The sequence below is a fragment of the Zalophus californianus genome, chromosome 8 (assembly GCF_009762305.2).
Source record: "Zalophus californianus isolate mZalCal1 chromosome 8, mZalCal1.pri.v2, whole genome shotgun sequence".
Lineage (NCBI taxonomy): Eukaryota > Metazoa > Chordata > Mammalia > Carnivora > Otariidae > Zalophus > Zalophus californianus.
Genome location: NC_045602.1, coordinates 62066206 through 62090210, shown reverse-complemented (window position 1 = coordinate 62090210; position 24005 = coordinate 62066206). Strand labels below are relative to the sequence as shown.

The 24005-nt window shown below is 39.4% G+C and overlaps 1 protein-coding gene across 2 annotated transcripts in view; it reads right to left on the bottom strand.

Moving 5' to 3' along the window:
- Positions 1-24005, bottom strand: part of LOC113937904 — a 404519-nt gene that overhangs the window by 154181 nt on the left and 226333 nt on the right. Inside the window, exon 5 of one of the 2 annotated variants that reach the window (XM_027622836.1) lies at positions 633-831. The exons of the other annotated variant lie outside the window; for it this stretch is intronic. Coding sequence (XP_027478637.1) covers positions 801-831 — 31 coding nt within the window. The 3' untranslated portion in view covers positions 633-800. The remainder of the gene's footprint in view (positions 1-632; positions 832-24005) is intronic. 2 annotated transcript variants of the gene reach the window in all.

Below are 24005 nucleotides of genomic sequence, written 5' to 3'. Positions count from 1 at the left end.
GTTTTACTTACAGATATACATGTCCCACTTTGGGAGCCTCACAGACACCAGGGCCAAGCAAATGACTCTAGAATTGGCCCAAAGTAGGCCCAAGCTGGGCGTTGATGTTGGCAATAGCCAAGCTGCATGTACAACAGCCATCATTTTCCAGCTAATTTTCTCTTTTTGCCTCCTCCCTTGCTCCAGGTAGAACATTGTTCATTACGAGTGCTGCAGAGCCCAGTAGAGCTCATTCTCGCCGAGATCATCTCTCTGATCTTCTGAAGCCTTTAAAAGGGAATGAGCCTTGGCCTCCTTTTTATGGGCTACATTATGACCTGGCTTCAAAGTGTGAAAAGAGGTTCCAAGATTCCCTTTGTGCGGTGGAGTCTCTTAATTGCACTTTTAAACACAGTGTAATTTTTGTAATTAACATTATGGTTTCAGAGGGCAGAGAAGCCTGCACCATGCTAATTACAAACCCGCGTCTTCAGAGTGGGGGAATTTCCAAGGCCTCTGATATTGGGGTGGAATACAGTTTTTATGAAGGATTTCAAAGATCCTCTGTGGGCTGCGTTCTGAGTCATCATTAGCATTTGATAACATAAAGAAATTTTACAACATGTGACAGATTTCCTATGTGAAGATTTTACCTGGTAACTGGAAAATTTGCATGAAGAGCTTCATTAGGTCTCCTCTCACATTACTGAAAGAGTAAGAAGTATGGAGCACTCTTTCCCGAAGATTGTTCTTAGGAGCCAAGGAATTGGTGCTTTATAATAAAATTTACAGTATATTATGAAGGGAAGTTGTAATAATCTTCAATGATGTTGAAAATCAGAGCATACGTGCCTTTTAAGGAGAGGGAGAGAATATGTATCAGAATTACCATGTAACTGAAAACCTTGCAGTAAAGGTATATCGTACTGTTCTTGGCCATATAAAAGATCTAGTCCTGCTAGGCTGCCGAGTCAAGGCAAGAGCTTCACATATATAACACCCAGCGACAATAAGGTGTAATTTCTTCACTCTGTGAAGTCTGTTCACTGAGAAAAATGATCGTCCTCTTATTGCAGGGGCAAGTTTATCTTACCTTTATTTTTCAACCCCAAGCTAGCAACCAAATTGCGTGTGTGCATGTTTGTGTAAAGATACACACACACACATACACACACACACACTTCCAGAAAAGCGGTGTGCATTCTATGCAGGGCAATCCTAGCTTCTGCAAAGAGTAACTGGCCCTTCTGAGGCTGATACTGTCAGAAATTGTACTGTGGAGTAGGGACTGAGTCCCAAAGCTATCCATTTGTTGAAATCCTTTCACTGAGCATGGATCAATTAAGCCAGTAATAGTGATAATTTCAGGAAAGCTTTCTGTCATGATGGGAACAAGAATTCATCATTATTCCATGCTGTCTTATTATTTCAACACCATACATATGCCGTTGGATGTATAGCAGTAGCTCGCAGCATTATCTCAGTGGGACGCATTTTCCTTCATGAGAGTCTTTTCCTTGGCGATTATGCAGATAATGCATAGCTTTGTAATGACATCATAAATAGAACCCAAAGTCCTAAGAAACAATTAGGGAAGTATATCAATACTTCCCTTGTAATCATAACATCATCTGACTTCCAGTGGGATGCCACGCTAGCTCCCCAAGTTCCGTAATCACGTATGAGCATTAACGCCTGCCTCACCATCTATCTTGGAGTCACAAATCCTGGCACTAGAGACAAATTAATATGCATTTTAGCCCACTGTCAAGAAGGGGAATCACACTGGGGCTTTGATCACAGAGCCCAGGGTGAGATCCAGGCAAATAAAATCCAAGCTGGTACAAGCTGAACCCTCTGTATACTGACCTCGGGCAAAACCAAGAATAGACTAAAAAATAGAAAAGCCAATATCCGCTAAAAGTGACGGACCAAAGAATCCTGGCAGCAAATTGTTACACTTTCCTCCTAATAACACTGTTTTTGCAGGTAGATTTTTATGTCAATTTTTTTCGTGGGGTTATTTTTCCCATCCAAGGTCCCCCTCCTCCCTCAGCCTAGCTGAATTCCCCTTAAAAGTAAACATGTCTTTTTCATGGGAGGGAAGGGCCACTTTCTCTAATTGGTTTGAGGCCTGTCAGTCACTTCAGCCTGCAAGGGGTGCAAACCCATGCTGCAAGCGGACCTTTAAAACCACATGGTGGATTTTACAAGTTCTGTTCACTCCTGCAGAGGGGACTGGGGCATGAGGAAGGTTCAATTATCATTCGGAATTCTTTTCCCAATTTTAGGAAGGGGACAAATCTTCTTCTCTCTTAACTCTTGTAGCTCCCAACACACAGAAATGGAAATTTTAGATAAATGATCCAACTTACGTAGTATATAGCTTTTATTTTTACAAAATATTTGCTTCCAGCAGAGTGTATCCTAATTCACAAATGCAGAACTCTGTCATTAAGATCTGACCCAGCTGCATGGCATTGTCAAATGCAATAACGTATCTTTTAATAGTTTTATATCAAGTAAAGATATAACATATCATTAGTTTAAATGTATTTGCAAGCAATTACCCCCACCAGGATATTTGAGAATGCTCATGCAAAATTGATGAAATTCTGACATGCTTAAACATTGCTCATTTAGCTCAATTCTTTATGTATAGAAAAAATAGAATAAATAATTCTGCTGCCATTTGCAAACTACTGTTAGGCATTTTTATTCCATTCAGGGCTGCAGTGCTGCCTTTAAACTCTAGCCTTTGGTGATCATTTGAAAAAAAAAAAAAAACAGTTTCATATATGTTTAATTTTAAATAATGGACTAGATTTTTCATTCTCCTTATTATTGTTCAATGTAGTAATTTAAATATGGAGTAGATTTACTGCATGTCAGCTGCCTTTCTTTTACAAAAGGGGATAAATTATTAAATGAGCAGAGATTGTTTGACAACCAGTTTTCCCGTACTACACAAAAGAAAGGCCTATGACATTCAGCTGTCTTTTGAAAAGAATAAAGTATAAATCAATTAAGCCACTACACTGTGGATCAGAAATGCCATTCTATGGCCTGGTTTTGCTTTGCCTCTCAGGTGACTTTCAGGCAGCTCCACCACCATATGGGGAACAGAACGACAGCCAGGCCGAGGTTCTCCAGGGTCCTTTGTGGGTTTCGAAAACCGTCTTTGGCTGAAGCACACCCCACAGAAACATCAGACGGACACCAGAGCTAACAGGTTCCTTTCTGATTCTTTTTGACTATGCTAGTGAATACTATTTGCTAATGACTGATTAAGAATATTTTTTCCTGCTTTTGGATCTTTCCTGCAATTTTTAACATGTTCATTGTGCCAGAGTAGAAAAATCGTGTGGTGAACATCTCATCACTGTCGACGCAAGCCAGGTGAGAAATTGCATTTCAATGCTTTCCTAAGCTATCCCTCAATACCATATTAGCATCTGTGTAATTAATAACACTTTGAGCTCTGTCAAAATGAAATCACTTTTATTCTTCCCCCAAAGAGAATCATCTATTAACTATGTGTGATCCCCAAATACATTTTTCTTTACTAATGTCACTAGGAACTATACTTTCTGAAGTATTTGTCTATCCAAGCCATAAAAATTGGTCAAATTATTACTTTTTTAAAATCTATCTAATCATGGCGAAAAGCAGTCAGCTGGTTACATGGAGGGTCATGTAATAGGTAGTTTTAGAGTCCTGTTTCTGAGCAAAGCACTGTTATGGGAAAGATTGAAACAAAGGAAGGAGGGTAAAACAAACAGATAAAAGGGATGGTATGGTCTCCCCTCTGAAGAAAATTAGAGTCTAACTGAAGACAGAAGACCAGTTGGTTCACACAGAACAATTAGCTAGGCACACAAACCATCCATAATTGGGCTAACTGACAGAATATAATCGTAGTGGGAGGTTAGAGAAAGGAGATATCAGTAAGGACTGGAAATCTACATTTAGAAAAGCTTCATGGATGATGGGTCTCATACAATGGGAAGATTTAAATGGCTGGAAAGGGGAGGAGATTCTAGGTGAGGTGGTAAAAATTCTTTGAATATGCAAAATGTACTTTAAAAATTCTGAAACAAAAGGGTTCCTGGAGAGTGATAGGAAACTAATATAAATACATTGGATGATATCTACTTTGGGAGCAACCCAGAAGTCAGTACAAAAGAAGCATTTAGATGGGTTAGGTATGTTAAGCAATATTGAGCCACTAACTCTTCTTGAGCAAGGGGCTGCCATGAATAAAGTATCCACCTTGGGTGTTGGCAGGATGGTCAAGAGGTGTGAAAAGAGGCAAGCAGGCCAGTTATCGGGCTGTTGGAGTAATCTAAGACTGGGTCAATAAATTCCTAGGATGTGATAGGAAAGTGAGAACAGAGATACTTTCCAAGATGACTGGTGAGCCAACAGAATATAGGGGATGGGGGTGAGGGAGGCACCAAAATGTACCGGCATATAGTGGATCAGAGTAAGCGAGAAATTAATTGATGAGGCTCCCCACAGTGGATCAATAAAAGGGCTGTTTCCTAAAGCAAATATAGGGAAAGGGAAGGAAAAAATACAACTTTTTACTATTTTGATCCTTTCAACCATTTATTTGGGCACCACACAACTTGGCAATAATGCCGCCATACCTGCACTCATTTCAGCATTAACTGCTGAACTACACAGAATCTCAGAATCCTTCTCACCACTGAATTCTGGGCAGCTACTGCAAATAAATCAGAATTAGTTTACACATACACACGCACACGTGCACACACACACACACACACATGCGCACGCGTGCGCACGCACACACACACAAATATTCCATGCCTAATTTAGAAGGAAATGTGGCTTGAAACCACATTTAAAAGAGAAGTACACATTTTATCGTGATACAATATTTAGGAAAAGAATGAAAAACAAAGAAAAACACACCTTCTTGTACATGCACACATTCACACACACATACACACACACACACACACACACACACAATTTTACTAGCAAGTCCTCTGTAGACACAGAAATACTTAAGGCCTGCGGGACTGCTTCAGTTAATTCAAGCCGATGAATGAAATTCTAGTATACTTAAAGACCGAGCCCACCAGAAAATGATGGCCGAAAGAGAAACAAAAATCCCCACCATCATATTCTGATAGCACCACTATTAGGAAAACATTCAGTGAGAATTCCAGGTGGCTTCAAGAAGCAAGCAGCTGGAGAGAAGGACCTAAAGGAAGAAAGAAAAAGGTGAGTGGAGGAAATAAGTGGGAGAAAGCTCCAGTATCTGTCTGGAGAAGAGGGGACTCTGAGGGAACTTAATAATAGCTTTCAAGTGTCTGAAGAGTTACTCTGCAGGGACTGCTGACCAGCTGTTCTCCATCTTTATTCAGGGCAGAACAAAAGGAGATGCACTAAACTGCAGGATGAAGGATTTAATTTAGACATAGAAAGAGTGCCTTGATAATAAGTGTTATTAGGCATTGCAATCAGTGCTGAGGCAGCCCTGTTCTCTGGAGGGCTTGCAAACAGGGAGACCCTTGCACAGGGCCTCGGACCCAATGGAGGTGGGCACTGCTGGAAGGTGGTAGTTTAGGCCCACTGAGCTCCCCTGTGCTCCTCCAGCCCCAGCATCTAAGACTGCACCCCATCTACCCAGGTCCCAGATCACTCAGAGCCATTCCCAGGAACAAAGAGAAAGTGGGCTGCTCCCCAGCATGTAAACTTTCAACCATGTTTAACAAGGTGCCAGGAAAAACAAGCAGCCTGAGCATGGATTCCCAAGTCTCCTGCCTTGTTAAATGCAGTTTATGGTTTGCACAAAAGTGCTCTGTCTTAATTTGCTTCTTTCCTATAAATGAAATGGGGTACATTTAGTATTCCTACGGGGCTGGTACATTGGCCAAGTTCATGTGGCCTATAGATTTAAAAAATGCCACTGCCAAGCAGGGATACCCACGTTGAGAATCCTTGGATAGGGAGAGTGAGGAGCCATAGGCCCTGGTAACTCAAGTGTGCTCCTGGCATATGCCCAGTCCTTTGTCTTCTCCCTGTCTCTGTTTCTTTGGTTGCCTTTCCTTGTAAGATTAGGGATAGCCCTGCATTAATTGAACAAGAAATGTGCAAATCTGCATTAATTTTTAGACTGTCTTTTCCCCATGTAGTCCAAACTGAAGTTTTCTGTTTTTTACATTTAAAAGTGACAAACTACTAGTATGTTCTAGTATTTCTTAATATCATACCTTGCACTTACTGATGTTAAATGAATGACTAGGGGTTGTATTTTTCACTCCCCACAACCCATATGAAAGGTCTCCTAATGGACAAGTATTTCAACAATTTTGCTCACCTTTAAAATGAGTCATCATTCCTCCCAACATCTGAGCTGTTCTCTCATCAATGAAGAACCAGATGTGTTCGAGAGCAGAAAGAACACCCCAATATGTTGTGCAGAGCTGGACCTGTTCTTCACTCCCCTTGAATGCTAAGGTCAATAACAGGGTCTCCCTCTTCTCTGTATTCCCCAAATTGCTTTACATAATGCTTTGGGCATAAGGCATTTCATAAATAATTGTTAAACAAAAAGAAATAAAATATACAGGACACAAGGGATGAGCCATGGTGGTTGAAGGCATGGTCTCTAGAATTAGGTTTGCTTTGATTCACATCCCAACTATGCCATTTACTGACTCTGTGGCCTGAGGCAAAAATCCTTATAACTTCTTTGTGACTCAGTTTCCTCATCTATTAAATGGGGTACCTACCTCATGGAATTGTTAGGAGGATTAACTCTGTTGATATCTATAAAGCACTTGGAATAGTATCTGACAAGCATTAAGCACCAAAGAAATGTCACATAAATAAAAGGAGGTTGGGGCTCAGGGATACACTCCCTGGCTTTGTAGCCTAGATCTACCAGCCAGTTAAAGCATTTGGCAGCTCTGCTTGATGTCATCTGTCTGTCCTTTCCCCCAAACCACTAGAAAGACAATGCATGTGGTGATGGTAAATCCCATGCAAGGTTATAAATGGTGGAAATGCTTTGAAAGCTCATATTGGAAGCAAGGACAGGAAGAGAAACAGTGATTTGGTTGAGTATACGTGAAAAGATAAACCAAAATGATCAACTTTGTCATTGCTGAATATCTACAGACCCATTTGAAATTAGAATCAGTGTCTTTCATTTCCCCAGTGAGAAGGAAATGCTGTTCCTGTTGATTAGCACTGATTTCAGTGGTAGACCTAAGAGGTGGATCCAAAAGGAACACCAACAGCAACCTGAGCCTCAGCTCTCAGACCTGGTTTTGAGATACACATTGCAGCATTGGCAAGTAAAAGGCACACGCACTTGCATCTACTCTCTCTGTGCAGACATGGTCCTCTTTCTCATTGGGCTTAAAACCTCTCCTTGTGCAACTCAAAGCTGAAGGCAGACCCTGCCCCTCAAATGGACTTGAAACAGAGAGGAAATAAAGCAAAGGGTTCAAAGCTTTGTTTCCAGACCCACAAAGTAATGTGGCAGTCCTTCTCAGATACCAAACAGGCCCATGTCTAAGGAATAATAACCATGTAAACCTTCCAGACATCCAAGGCAGGAAATTCTGCCCCAATCTCATTGCCTGCTTATTAGGGAATATTTTCTTCAGATGTAAATACTTCCATTTCTTAAGATACCATGCCAAAATGTGTTCATTTAACCCATGGTATATTCCTACTACTGTGCTAGGTGTAGTGTTAGGTTCATATGGAGTTTCAGAAGCACAGCATGCAACTGGAGTCTTCGGAACACTTACAAGCAAGTTGGGAAAGCAACATTTAGATGAATCAAAATTTTTAAAAAATATTCCAAAATAGTATATGGTAATAAAATGTTAAACTTCATGGTCCAGGCAGGAACAGATTTTTAGGGAACAGAGTTTCATGAGGGCCAGAACAGAAAGGGAAGTCATAAAAGTTACCAGGCAAGAAGTGACCCTTATGTAATGGCCAATATGTGGACTGGAAAAAGGAGAAAAGCATAAGTGAAATGCTCAGGGACGGAAGTGACAGGGGTATAGACGAGGGACAGATCCAATCACTTCTACCAATGACCAGTCTGAGTTTCCTATTATAAAATTTCTGACAACCCAAAAACTTCCAAGGACCAAGAGGCCCCACAAGAATGCATTCAGACAGAAGGGTAAGTCTCTTCAAGGTTACAGAAAACTTCTACTGACCACAAACATCCATGCCAAAGAGTTCTCAAGAATACAAGCACAAAAAAGGTCAACCAACCAGTCTTGGTTATACAAACTCTTTCAACTCTGTTTTAAAGTATTGCTTCAAGAGAAAAGGTTAAATGAGGTTTGAGTGCAGTGTAATAAACCTTCACTGTTCATAAAGCGCTGAGTGATAAATGTATGTATGGTTACTGTATAAAAATATTGGGGTCAAATGCCAAAGATCTCTGAGGTTAAGGTTTCTTTGCATGGATAGGTGAAGGGCCCCAAATTGTCAAATCTCAAGAAAATGGCAGCTTGTCAGTCAAAGACACAATCTGCTCCAGCTCACGAGAGAAGCCCATTCCCAAACTCCACTCAGCCAGACGTTATAAACATTCCAGCTGTGATATACAGCACATGATGGCATGTAATTTGTTTGGTTCCAAGAGACTAAGACAAGGGTTTGGAAGGTTCACTGCATTGTAAAAGAGATATGCCTGGCTGCAGGTTTTCACATTTGTAAATAAAAAATACCCTATTCCTCAATAGTACAACATCCAATGTAGAGGCATGAGTTGGTATCCATGGAATAGCTAAAAAGGAAAGATTTCAGCAGCTGCAGTGCGTACCAGTGTCCACAGGTAAAACAAGGAAGCCCTGCAACAAAGTCCTATAAAGAAAGGCAGGGTTCTGCTTAGGAGTAACTTTGGCCTATGGCATAATTTGTGCCATATGTTTTTAAACAGTAAAACTTGGACTCCCGCAGCAGTAAGGGAGTCGTGCAAAAGTATCATGGGACTCATCACTTCTGCACAACGGGGAACCCACTTTTACTTTAGATCCAACATAGGCCTTGTCATTCTCAGTAAAAACAAAAACACAAACAAAAATCCAAAAAACACCTTGGGTCACACATAAGCCCTCTTCTTTGCACCATGGAGCTGGCACAATAGAGGGGGTGGGAAAACCCAAAACCTACGCATACCAAGGGAAAGGGAAAGAAAGTACCTTCAAGTAACTGACAGCACAAAATGTGCAGAACATATATATAAAACCAAAGGTCTCTTTAGAAATCCATGGATAAGGAATCTAAATTTTGAATCCTTACTGTTTCAAAGACTAAGAAGCCCTTGCAGTTAGCAATAAAGTGTCTTGCTAACAAGTGAAGGATCACCATCTCTGCATTCAGTCCTCCTAACGCCTTTATGAGGATCTCCCCTTGTTCCAGGAGCAAAGAGATGTAATGTACTGCCCATGTTTAGACAGTTGGTAAGCCCACAGTGGGATTCCAGAGGAAGCTGTTTGACCCCACAGCCCAGGTTCCCATCATGCTTTCTATCACTTCGGCAGAGTGGTTGTAGTGGTAAGCGATACCAATTCCTCCAGCCCTGGCATGGCATCCAGTATCTAACTGATGAAAGAGGAGCAATCTGAACCACAGTGGAAAAGACCGAACAGTCCTTAGCTTCAGCTGGCTACAGTTTTCATTAAAGCCTTGGAGATAGGTTTGGAGATAAATATCATAACCCTGGATGTTGTTTATAGTTTGTTGTATGGATTTATTCTTACATTTACTATATAGTAAAGCAAATATCGTTCGGGGTTTCCACAGTCATTCTCAATTTTTCCTTTTACTGTCTTTATAAAGTCCCTCAAATATCTTAGATATTGTTATAGAGAGACACTGCAGAGTCTCTACTATTACAGAGTCTACTATAAAAGTGGACTCCCACTGACTATTTAAAATCAAGATGCAGGGGCCTAAAGTGAGATGATCAGGTATCACACTTTATAGCTGGTTTCACACTTTTGAATTTGTTTCTGGCTGTGTAAAGCTGAGCCCAAAATACTTTTAATTAATTTCTGCCTACCCAACACAAGGTCATGAAGAAATTCCCCTATGTTAGCTTTACCTTTCACATTTAAGTCCACAAGACACCTGGAATTGATTTTTGTATATGGTATGCTGTAGGAATCAAGATTCTTCTTCTTTTTTTTTTTTTCTTTTTTTACTTACGGATATCCAAGTGACTCAGTACCACTTACTGAAAAGACAGTTATGTTCCCCATTGTATTGCCGCAACATCCTTGTTTTACAATAAGTATAATAGTAAGCACACTAACTTTTGATACCTGATAGCATAAACCTTCCAACTTTATGATTTTCTTAGCTATTCTTTCCATGTGCATTTCCATGTAAACTTTAGAATCAGCTTATCAATTTCCATTATAAAATCTATTGAGATTTTTACTGAAATGGCACTCAATCCATAGGTTAATTTGGGAAGAATTCATGCCTTTCCAATGTTGAGTCTGCTAATCTAAGAACATGATAGGTTTTAATTTCTCAATATTATTTTAGAGTATTCCTCATAGAGGTCTTGCAAATATTTAATCAGATTTACTGCTAAGTAATTGATCATTTGATGATGCTATGTTAAGTGGCATCACTCTTTACATTTTAATTTCTAATGGTTTGTTGCCATCTGCTTGGGATTTGACAATTTAAGGTCCTTCACAAATACATGCAAAAAAACCTTAACCTAGGAGATCACTGGCATCTGATTCCAACATTTTTGTACAGTAACCGTATATACATTTATCATTCAGAACTTTATGAACTGTGGTTTATTATATTGCATGTAAAACTCAATTGATTTTTGTGATATTTACTTATTAATTCTAAGAAGTTGTCTTTGGTTCTTTTAGATTTTCTGCACACAAAATCATGCTACCTGTGAATAATGGCAGTTTTACTTCTTACTTTTTAATTATTATGACTTTTATTTCTTTCTTGCCTTGTCGCACGGACTAGGTCCTCTAGCAGAATGTTGAATAGAATTAGTGAGAGCAGACCTCTTTGTTTCATTCCCAATCTTGGTGGCAATCTTGCATTATTTCACCCATTACATATGAAGATTTATGTAGATGTTTTATAAATACTCTTTACTAGAATAAGGAAGTGTATTTTATTATCATGAAAGGCTGTTGGATTTTTTTCTAATGCTATCTCTGCATCTATTAAAGTGATCATATGATTTTTCTCATTTGTTCTTTTAAAGCAGTGACTTACACTGATTGATTTTCAATTGTTAAACCAACATTGCTTTCTTGAGATAAACCAAGTTAGTTGTGATGTATTTTCCTTTTTATATATTAATCAATTCAACTTGCTAATAGTTTTTTTAGTTTTGCATCAACATCCAAGATACAAAACGGTCTGTAAAACATCTCAGAATGCACTGAAAAATGTTCCATTTTTTTTCTCTTGCACCAAAGAATTGATGTAAGATTGATTTTATTTCTTCTTTAAACAATTGGTAGACTTCACCCAGAAGCCATGTAAATCTGGATCTCTGGACAAGACTATTTTCAACAACATATTCGATTTCTACAATGGATCTAGTATTACTCAGATTTTTTATTTCTTCTCATGTCAGTTTTGGTAATTTGGTAATTGTGTTCTTCCAGGACACTACCCATTTCATCTAACTTTTAAAATTCCATGGCATAAAGCTACTCTCTGCTCAACTTGGACACATGGAGTTCAGAGGACCTAGCCAACCCCCATTCTGCAGCTTGACAGAGATTACCCCGAGAAACTGCAACCCAAAGCAGAGTTGCCTTAGATGAGCTATAGGCCAATGAACAAAATGAAGGTCTTATGTGATTCCATGCTTGCTTTTTATGCAATAAATAACCAAGGTGTAATTTATTTTCTACTTAATTAATCCTCTCTTTGATTTGTGAATCTTCCGTTAAACCTAACTAATTTTAGAAATTGTATTTATCTGTTTTTAGATTTCTATTTGGCACTTTTTAATATATTCCATTTATCTGATGAAAATCTCCATCATGTCATCTATTTTCTTGAATACATTAATCAGATTTTCAAAATGTCTTTGTCTAGTCACTACAATACCTAGGTAGGTATGCTTCTATTTTTATAATCTTTTTATTGTAAGATATAATTGATACAAAATAAACTACACACCTTTAAAGTGTACAACTTGATAAGTTTTGACACCTATATACTTCTGAAAAACCATAGCCATGATCAAAATAATGAGCATATCCATTACTATGAAAAGTTTCCTCTTGCCCTTTTATAATCCTTTCCTGCTGTCCCTACCCACACCCACCCCAAGCCCCAGAAACCACTCATCTGATTTTTATTAGTACAGATCAGTTTACATTTTAAAAAATCATATAGTATATACTCTTTGTCTGGCTTCTTTAACTTCGCATAATTATTTTGAGATTCATCCATGTTGTAGCATGTATCAATAGTTCATTCCTTTTTAAAAAAAATATTTTATTTATGTATTTGAGAGAGACAGTGAGAGAGAGAGAGAGAGCACAGGAGCTGGGGGGAGGGGCAGAAGGAGAAGCAGGCTCCCCAATGAGCAGGGAGCCCGATATGGGGCTCCATCCCAGGACCCTGGGATCATGACCTGAGCCCAAGGCAGACGTTTAACCAACTGAGCCACCCAGGTGCCCCTAGTTCATTCCTTTTTATCGATCCATTGTATGGATATACTACAATTTTTTATTTTCATCTACTCATATATATTCAAACTTAATAATAGTGTCTTCTAGAGAACAGGAGTCTTTTTTGTTGTTTTGCTAAAATCCAATTTATCAATATTTTTATGTACCATACTTTTGGTATTCTGTCAAGAAACCCTTTTCTAGGGGCGCCTGGGGGGCTCAGTCAGTTGGGCATCTACCTTCGGCTCAGGTCATGGTCCCAGGGTCCTGGGATCAAGCCCCATGTCAGGCTTCTGGCTCAGCAGGGAACCTGCTTCTCCCTCTCCCTCTGCCTCTCCCCCTTCTCATGCTCTCTGCTCTCTCTATCTCTGTGTCTCAAAGGAATTAAAAAACATAAAATCTTAAAAAAAAAAAAGAAATCCTTTTCTAAACCAAGGTCACAAAGATTTTCTTCTATAGGTTTTAACGTTTTAGGTTTTACATTACTTATTTGGGGTTAATATTTGTATATGTATGGGGATATGGATCAAAGTTCTTTATGCATATGGATATTGCATCACCATTTGACTGCTTTCCCACAGAATCCCTGTGTATCTTTGTCAAAAATTAGTTGCCCAATATATACATAGGTCTTTCCTGACTATTTATTCCGTTCCATTGATTTTTTTGGTCTATCTTTATACTCGGGGTCAGTAAACAATGGCCCACAGGTTAGGGCTAGTCCATTGTCTATTTGTGTATATCTGCAAGCTAACAATGGTTCTTGTATTTTAAAATGGTTGAAAAAAATCAAATAGTTTTTCATACCATGTAAAAATTATATAAATTTAAATTTCAGGGTCGTTAAATAAAGGTTTGTTGAAACAGCCACACTGATTCTTTATGTATTATGTACGGCTATATCCATACTACAATAGCAAAGCTGAGCAGCTGTGACAGGAATAGTATAGCCCACAGAGCCTAAAATATTTACTATTTGACGTTTTACATAAAAAGTTTTCTTATTCCTGCTTTACACCAATATCATATTGCTTTAATTACTGTATATGTTTTGAAATCAAATAGTGTTACAACAGTCCTATAACTTGATTCTTTTTTTCTTTTAAGATTTTATTTTATTTTTTATTTTAGAGAGAGAAAGAGCAGGGGGAAGAGGGAGAGAATCTAAAGCAGACACCACGCTGAGAGTATGGAGCCTGACGTGGGGCTCGATCTCACAACCCTGAGATCATGACCTGAGCTGAAACTTAAGAGTCAGATGTTTAACTGACTGAGCCACCCAGGCGCACAGCTCTTTTTTTTCAAAGTTGTCTTGGATGCTCTGGAACCTTTAAATTTCAATATCAAATCTAGAATCCACACTTCAAATTCCATAAAAAAAAAAAACACTGTGATTTTAATTGTGGTTGAATTAGATCTATGGATCAATCTGGGGAGAACTGGCATCTGAACAACATTGAATTTTCTCAATCATTGTGCCCTATGAACACAGTATATTTCCCCTCTCACTGGGTCTTCTGTTCCTTTTCTCACCAATGTATGTAGATTGTAGTGCACAGGTGATTATTAGCAGGAATACCCCTATTTTTCCAAGTATTCTGGAACTCATGAAAATCAGCAGCAGATTTTCCCTGACCTATGCTCCTACATGTATCTCCCTCTTTCTGAAAGTTAAAAAAAAAAAAAAGTCAGAAAGAAAAATGGATTCTTTCACACAGTTCGTTTGCAAAGTTTTAATGTTTTTTTCTTTTCTTTGAGTCTAAGCACAAAAGCCAAAATGCACAAGAACTATAAAGTTCCTAGAATTAGATATAAAATTTCAAGGCATGAAATATAAGCATACTGTATCAAATGTAGTCATCCTTTCCTAATGTGTCAAATTATTATTTTTGTATGGCAAATTATGAACATTACTCAGTGTACATCATAGGGGTCACCCATATCCTGGTTAATAAAGACATTCCACCAGTCAGCCAGCCACTGTTTAGAATGAAGCTGTTATGACTCATATCAATAAATTATGATTATAATGTAAATAATTTCTTCAAAATAGGTTGTTGTTATGATAAAGGGTTTGTTCCTGGGGGTGATCACTGGCCACTTTCTGTTTCACCTCTACTGTCAAGCAGCAAGAGAGGTATGCAAGGTGTCCTCACATTTCTGGGTGCCCTATGTAATCCCTCTAGATCTCTTCTGAAATTCATGTCACATCTAATCATGGCTGGTGAACAAAAATAGCCTTGCAGGCAAAGGACCTCTTCCCTGTGTGGGCCAAGGACTGGCAAGGTCGAGATCTGGCTGTCTTATAGAATGTGATGACCTGTTTGGAGAGACTCCAAGGTTTGGTCTTTCACCATTAGGGGACTCTTATTGAAGGAAATTTTCTTTGATATTCAGCTCAAAATTTCCCCTCACTACATTTCCTCTACCATTCCTAATCAGATCTCTTCAAATAATTCATCTTCCTTATGTAGGGTTTTCATTTTTCAAACCTTCTTGAAAATTCTATATACCTCTTAGCCGTGGCTAGATCAGGTTATATAGATTTATCCTCAGGTTAGTAATAAAAGAGTTGATAATATTTGTTTTACAATCATCAGGAAACTCCTTTTAAAAGCATCTCCTGGTGGCTCAGATTTGCAACATTCACATCAGATTTTAGTTTGTGGACTCCAGGCTCTTCGCTTTTTTTTTTTTTTTTTAAGATTTGATTTTTAAGTTATCTCTACAGCCATCACGGGGCTCAAACTCACAACTCTGAGATCAAGAGTCACATGCTCTACCAACTGAGCCAACCAGGCACCCCCAGGCTCTTAGCTTCTTGAGATAAGAGCCACCTGAAATAGAGAGCCGTGCAACTTGACCTGGATGCCTGCTGCAATCTTAGCAAATAAAAAAGTAATATAAGAAAAGAAAAAGACATACAAAAGTGTTAATATATTGTTAACCTGCATTATGTAGACACTCCATCTAATTAACATATAGCTATCATCCATGACCAGGACTATGAAAACCACACTGAAATAAAAAAAAAAAAAAAGTGTAGTACTACACACTTATTTTGGCACTTAATATCTTAGGTGACATTAGATGACCAATTTGATAACTTATGGGCTTCCCTTATTTTCCTAGAAAGGGGCATTCTGTCTGTATGATAATACAGAACACACCGCAATGAAATGAGGTGACCTGCACCTTGTTTGCAGCATCCCATTTGCAGTGGTTTGCACTGCTTACTGGACCAGAATCTGCCTACCTCTCTCCATCCCTGGGGCCACACCCTTGTCCAAATCCCCTTTATGTCTCCTATCTCTCCTGCACAACTGTAATAGCCCCCTTGTTAGTCTCCCTGCTGTCACTCTTGCCACCTTCCAATACAGAGTCCAATCAGAAGTCAGAGTGTTTTCATGATTTAAAAAAGTCATGTCACTTTCCTATTTAAAATGCTTAACAGCTGCTGCATTGGACCTCTCTGTCAGTGGTGGCTACATCACTGAAAATCCTCATTACATTTAGGTAACTTTCTGCAAAAGAAGACCTACCTTTCCAAGACAGAATTGAAAAACAAACAAACAAACAAAAAACCCAAAAAACAAAATGAAACAAAACTCGTATTCCCAGACTCTCTTGCAGCTGCGGGAGTAACTTGGATTCTACCCATCAAAACACACCTGTTGGAGACATGGTCTGAGGGCTGAGCAATATAAGAAAGAGCTCCATGCAGAGACGGATCCCCTGACAAGCATAGCAGTGCAAGTGCCTGGCTCTCTGACAGGGAATGTGGCAGGACTTCTGGCATTTAAATCAAGCATTGTTGGTGCCAAGGGGAAAAGAAGTTTTTACTGGAGCAGTAAAAACTGCTCGTCTGTTTGGGTGTGGATCCTCATGGCATGGCTTCAGAGCCTGGCTCCCTAGCCTTCCCAAAGTTATAGAAGCAGTGCAGCCTTTAGACCTGGGCAAATGAGGCCTCCGTGCCAAGCCATGAATTTCAGGGACATCCATGTTCTAGAAGACAGCTTTCATCCTGACCACAAAAAATGTAAGATTAAATAAAATATGAACCACACACACACAGAAAATAAATGAGTGACATCACAATCAAGCATATGTTACCTCATTAGGACAAGATAAGGAAACATGTGAATACACCTAAATAAGCCAGCCAGTTGTCCTGGATTAGACAGGATAGTTACCCATTTCAATAGCCCCAGATCCTTATATATAGTTAAAAATCACAGAAAAAAATATCTTCATACATCTAACATGTTCCACTTGTCCTGCATTGTCATCTAATTGACTAAGTGTTCATAGATTAGATTTATCACTTACTGTTAACTGTCATGCATCACTTGAAACAAAGAGCTACCTACTATCTTTTTAATACATTCCTTTTCTGCCTAAACTAGCATGAATGGACCCTGCTGTCGGCAACACAGAATCTAAATAGATACCATACACTATAATAAAATCCAAACTCCTTAACGTAGCCCCCTAAGACCACAGAATCTAGTACACGCTTTCCTTGATTCCTTTTATCTCATCCATTCATTCCACTGTTCATTCATTCATCAAACAAGAATGTATTAAACGCCTACCATGTGCCAGGTCATGATTTAGAAACAGGCAATACCAAGTGATCAAAACAGACATTTATACTCTCACAAACTTTACACTGTTGGAAGAAAGAAAGTGAATAAATGAAAGACTGGATGAAGCAATAAGATAATCATAGACAGAGATAACTTCTGGGAAAATGATAAAAACAAGATTCATCGTGGGGAGTACTGTAGATAGCATGGTAAGATAGGAGAAAGTTTCATTGAAGCAGAGAACTAACTGATGGGCAGGAACTAGTCATGTGAAGAGCATGAGGAAGAGTATTCTAGGCAGAGGAACAGAACACACAATGGCCCAGAGGCAAGAGCAAGGCTGATCTGTCCAAAGAACAGAAAGACAGTTGTGCTGCTGGAGTCTAGAGAATGAAGGAAAGAGAGGCAGGACATCAGATCAGAGAAAAGAAGCAAGGACACTCCTTTCACTTATTTGCTCCCTCAACTAAATGGATCAATTCACTGTTTTATTATAATTAGAGCCATCCTTTAGAAGCAACTTCATTCTTTGTGCTCTAGAGGACAGTACCCTCCGAACATCTGAAAAATTCCAAGATTCAAATGATAATGATACATTCTTGATTTCATGTTGCCTGCCCTTCCTTGTGTCAAAAGCTGTTATGCTCAGTTTTCTGAAGGTCTTTTTCTTCTCTCAGCTTATTCTCAGGAGGCAAGTCTGGACCCTAGAATTTTTCACTTCTACCAAACTCCCTGGAGGAACTTGGGCCTCAGACCTACTCAAGCCAAGCCAGCTCCACTGTAAAGTCAGAGGAGTCTATTCTGGATCCAGAATTGGGATGTTGCCAGGGAAGCACATAGTGGGATACCCAGTATCAAGGTACAGGAAGTAGGGGCATGAATAAAAGGACCCTTGTTCCTTTTCCCCACCATTCTTCCTCTTTTCTCTCCATATCCGCATTAAAGAACAAAGGGGGAATCTTCAAGATAACTCTGGTTCGTACCAAATACAAAGGCTCTGCTCTATCCTTTGTTTTAAGTTAATTCACTTATTTATTTATTTTTAAAAATCAAATGTGACTGGAGCTCCTGCTATGTGCGAGGGACTGTATTAAATACAGGTACAGAATGGGGGACAAAACGGAGCTGGTTCCTTCCTTCATGGAGCTTATGGTCTCTAGTTAGGGGAAAATATTAAACCAGTAATCACAAAAATAACTATTCAATAGTGAAGGGGAATAAGGTAATGAAGCAAAAATAGACAGACTATATGGAGAGTATCTTGGGGGCAGTGGTTGTAGAGGAATAGTTCTTTACTCGGCCTTCCCAAGCAAGACCAGGCTTCAGATTCCAGTCACCAGCTCTGCTATGTGACCTTGACAGCCCCACTTAATCCCGGAGCCTTGAGGTGGTTTCATTCATACCATTCTGAATATCACTCAGTTTCCCTTCAGTGGGGGTTTTAGTGAGAATTCATGCGGAGCTCTATGGAGAGAGCAAGTCCCCTGCCTTGTCAGAGGTGGTCCTCTCTGGAGAAGTCTATCTATTCCAGATACCGCTCAATTTTTTCCAAATGATTTATTAGGTTCATCCAAACACATTCCCACTGGCCAATTTCCCATCCACAAGCCTGTAGATAATATTAGCCATACAAGTGGGCTGAGATACAGATAATTCGAACATTTCTGGTTACCACGAAAGGAATAAAGTAAGAAAATAGGCAACCCTGTCAAGGTACAATAAAGTCTTGCAGACTTGCAAAGGAAAAATCTTAAAAGGGTCACCATTGTTTGAAATGACAGAGTCCCACCCAACATATTTTCGGAGGTAACCCCTGGATGTTCAGTCAGCACTACGTGGCACAGGTTATTTTAACCTCACTACTTAGAGCCAATTGTTTTGACTCCTCAATTTTGAAAATGAGATTGTTTTGACTTCCTCTCCCACAACTCCTGTTTGCTTTCTCCTGTTTTCCTCCTCTTCCAATATCCTTTCCAGGTACCCTTCTCCTCCCCAGTATCTTTCACTTTGTCTGGTTTTTTATTACCATCCCCAGTCCCCTCATGGCCTGAGTTATTCTCCTGCCCTTTCCATCCCAACATTTCAAAATATATGTTCATATCTTTTTTGGGGGTGAGCTAGGAAATAAATACAAAATGTCATCACTTATAATGAATAATATGAGAAAAAATAATCAGCATAAAATAAAGCACAACAGTCAAAAACACACACATAAATCTTTAAAAAAAAACACATTTTGATAGAAAAATCAATACTTCATGAAATATGAAAAGTCAGACTTTGGAAAAATGAACTTAACAGAAATAATGCTCATAAAAGAAGATCCACTAATGTCTGGTAAAATTGTTATGGATACAAATCTGATCAATAAATCAAATCTTCATTGTAAAATTTAAATGGAAAAAAGAATTGATTTTGATAAAAATAATTTTAATAACATGAACATTAGAATGGAAAGAATGGAAAATGGTTTAGCTGGGTCTTACAGAAAACTGATCAACAAATTAAATTTGCTGGATGGAATGGATTCCCTAAAACTTCCTCAACAAAATTTAATCAATGCTGACAAAATTCCAATTTGAATATGCTTACTCAAAATGGTAGTATCTCTATGTCCTTAGGCTCAAAGTGGTAGAGTCAACACGGCACTGTGAAATGTCCTGTATTAATCCCAACAATTGACCTGGAGGTGCCTTAACAAGTTTAGTCCATAGTAGCAAGGCTTTTTTTTTTTAAGATTTTATTTATTTATTTGACAGAGAGAGAGATAGCGAGAGCAGGAACACAAGCAGGGGGAGTGGGAGAGGGAGAAGCAGGCTTCCCGCCGAGCAGGGAGCCCCATGTGGGGCTCGATCCCAGGACCCTAGGATCATGACCTGAGCCGAAGGCAAACGCTTAACGACTGAGCCACCCAGGCACCCCATCCATAGTAGCAAGACTTTTAACCTTAACCCAAAGAGTCTAACAGAGAATGAATTGTTACATGGGAGAAAGTTAAATTCTGGTCACTTGATAGAAGAACTTCAGTTTTCTTGAGATAGAGATACACTGGCTGTAGAAGCAACTGAACAGTTCTGCCTGCCATCCTTCTCACACGAGACTATTCCTATTTTCTATCCACATACAAGACCATCTGCCTTGTTCACCATTGTCTCTCCAATACCAACACTGTGCCTGGCACATAGTAAGTGCTGGACAAATTATGACTGACTGAATGAATGATGAGTCTTCTGCTCAACAGTATTTTAAAGACATAAGTCAACCCGTCTCTGAAAAATTCATAATAAATTATCCGAGTTCAATTCCTGGTGCTATTGCTTGCTAGGTCTATGACCCCATCATTTAACTTCTCTATGTCTAGTTTCCTTAACCATAAAATGAGAATAAGAGACATAATAACTCTATAGGGTTAATTGAAAGAATTAAATGGGAACCCTATATAAAGTACCAGGCAAAGAGCCTGACACGTAGTAAGAGCTTACCAACTGTTATCTATTAATATTATTATCACTACCATCATCTTTGAATAAAACTGACAATAAAAGTCAAATTGCTAGCCTTTTAAACACTTTATATTTACAAGAAAGAGATAATAACAAGTCTCATTTAGCAGAACAAATAATTATTTATTCAGCGGCAAGTGGCGATATGCTGAGAATATTGAGGGGTCAGTACAGATTCTGCCCAATTTCTTTACACTTTTGAAAGCAACCTCTACATGACTGAATAGTGATCACTGGTTTTTAATAGTAACAAGTGCTATTCTAATGATAATCATGAAGAACTATAAAATTCTGAAGTGCCTTTGAAAACGCCAGTATAGCAGTACAGTTAATAAGCTTTAATGTGTCCTAATTATTTGAGACATTATCATCATTTTCATGTGATTGAAGACACAGGGAGCGGAGTACTCTCTGTAAGCCCAGAAGTTCTTGGTTCAAATCCTAACCTCTCTACTTACCTGAAGTGACCCTGGGCAAACCCTGTAACTTCTTCAAATATTTTAGCTAATGTGTAAAATGAGGGAAGCAATCCCTAACGTAAGAAACTCACTGGGATTTTACGAAGCTCAAGTGAGTTACGCATATGGGTGGGAGCTGAGAGGATCTCGTGCGTTATCTCATAAATGAAGAAAATGAGGTCCCACAGAGACATGACTCACTGGATGCCACACTGCTAGATTTGGGGAGGCTGGATTCCTAAAGAAAACATCTACAAGTCAAGCTCTTTTGAGTAACTCAACTAAATTAAGTATCAAATAAAGCAAAACATGATTTCTCTTGCCTATTTGAAAAAAAGAAAAGTTTTAGTTTGAAAGAGGAAGTGCATTATTATTCTTGCTTTGCAACTATGCCAATCTGTAACATACAGGGTCTTCTCAGTGATGTTTAATTATAATAATAATGTTTTAAGACCATGTGCCTACAGAACAAAATGAGTAATTATAATGATGAGGATAATGTAATAAGAAGGATGGTGACAGTGCCAAGGACTAAGCGAGGCACTTAAACACACATTATCTTTTTGATTCTCACAATACTCCCAGGTATCTGTATTTTACAGATGAGAACACAGAGGTTCAGAAAGGTTCAGCAACTTGTCCAAGGTGATACAGCTAGAAAGTGACAGAGCCAATGGTTGAAACTCCAGTTTTGGTCTGACGTCCAAGCAGCTGTTTCCTTTACACAAGACTGCTTGTGGAAGGCCTGTGCAGACCTGATTATCTGAAGCCTGCCTTAGCCATTCCTCCTGGAGGTACATTTTCTCATCTGATGTAGGCCAGGCAAGACTATGAGCTGCTAGCTGTTACACCTCTCTCTCATTCTTTTGATTCTTTCCAGGTTCTCGAGTTCCATAAACCAGTATATATTTCACTGACCACCAATTCAGGCAGAGGCTACCTGGTCAGGGCTGTGCAGCCGGTCTACAGAAGAGCCAGCTGCCCTAGCTGCTCGACCTTCCCTCTGTGTGCACAAGACAGCCAAGGTGGAGGCAACTTGCTCATAAAGCAAAATAAAATGTATGTCACATCCTGCCTCCTCCAAGCCATTCCCTGCCCTACAGCCTGGTACCCACATATACATGAAAGGACATCAAATTCCACTTTTGGGGCTTGCCAGATGTAACTGTTTCAGAAGCCAGCAGATTCTACTGTTGCGGCAAGGGCTGCATGTGTATTGTGGGTCTGTCCCCATGATGCCTTGGAGAACGTGAGTTTCCCTAAAGAACACAGGCTGGTATGGGGCCCCCCATAGCACTCTTCTCACTGGAGGATTACCAAGCAGGGCTTCCCTTCTGATATCCCCAAGTGGACTTGTTGGACTTTATTGGTGTCTGCTACACAGTCCAGTCAGTGAAGCAATGGCAAATGTCTGCACTCCCTAGTTCTCTTTCTCTCTCCTTTATTGTACAGGTGTTCTGTTTTGGCAAAGAAATGTTAACCAGCCCTTAACAAAAGCAAATTCTGAGGTTTTTTTTAAAAAAGGCAAGAAGAAAATCAACAAGGGTCCCCATTTCGATGGCCAAATGGCTGGATTGGAAAAGGTGGAAAAGGCCATCGTGAGAGCCTTGCCCACTGCAATATTTTGGTGTTTCACTGGCCAGGGTAAAAGTAAAGTCCAGAGGACGGTGCTTTGTTTCCTGCTTTTTCACACAGAGACTGCTTTTCCAAGTAAAGAAATGTTGACCAAAGAAAATAAAAGGAAAGACTGCCTCATTCTTTACCAACACAAAATGTGTAGCATTGTTCTAATTGAAGCAATATGCTTCCGAAGGTGAAGCAGTGTGGAAATAAAGTAACCTATTTTTTGTGACTTGGCTTTAACTCTGGGCCTTCTCACATAACCTAGGTGGACAGTTGCAACACAGCAAAGAATACTATAGCCTCATTGTTATGCACCCCCCCTTTTACACTCTGACTTTAACCCACACAATGACACTGTGTCTTTCAGGCCACAGTATGATTATTGTTTGGTGGACATAAAGGTTGGTAAAGAGAAGAAAACTATGGCTAGGAAAGTAAGGTTTAATATTGACTGAATATCGGCAGATATTTTAAGATTTATCCCAGAAAATAAAGAAATGGAAGAAATCTGGTCAGATGTTATTAATTAAAAAGAACTCAGGCTGAGGGAGTCGGAGGACCTCAGGGCATAAAGTAAGAGGACTGATCAGCTGTCCTGCGTGGCAGGAAGGGGATAAAGATTCACAGCTATTACTGTTTGCCTCCCAAGATCTCAGGACTGCAATGATGACCGCAGAAGTGACACAGAGTTTTCCTCCAAGGCCTCTAAGCCCACAACAGCCTCTCAGTTCTGAGCAATTAGTGTTTGCCCAGCGCTCTGTGGTGCCCACCGCTCCCCTCAAGATAGGTGTTGGAAGAGGTGCCGGAGAGCACATCAGGTACTTGGGAGAACATTTCTCTTCCAGAGAGCTTTGTTCAAGATGATCAACAAGTCACGGATTGTTTCCCTTTTCTTTTTTACAGACAGGTAAGGAAGATTTAATGAGTATCTACTATTTGCCCGCACTGCTGACTAGGAAGACAAATAAGAAAGCAACCTATTCTCTTCTGAATTCCTCACTTGCTTACAGCCTCCCCTAAATGCTGTCTTAGTCTAAAGTACAGTACAGCTGAAATGGTTTTGTTCCTCCTGGTCCCCTTTATGAGGAACCTGGGAGAAATTACTGTACGGTATGAGAACTAAGAACAACCGTACTTCTAAACAATTGGTTTACA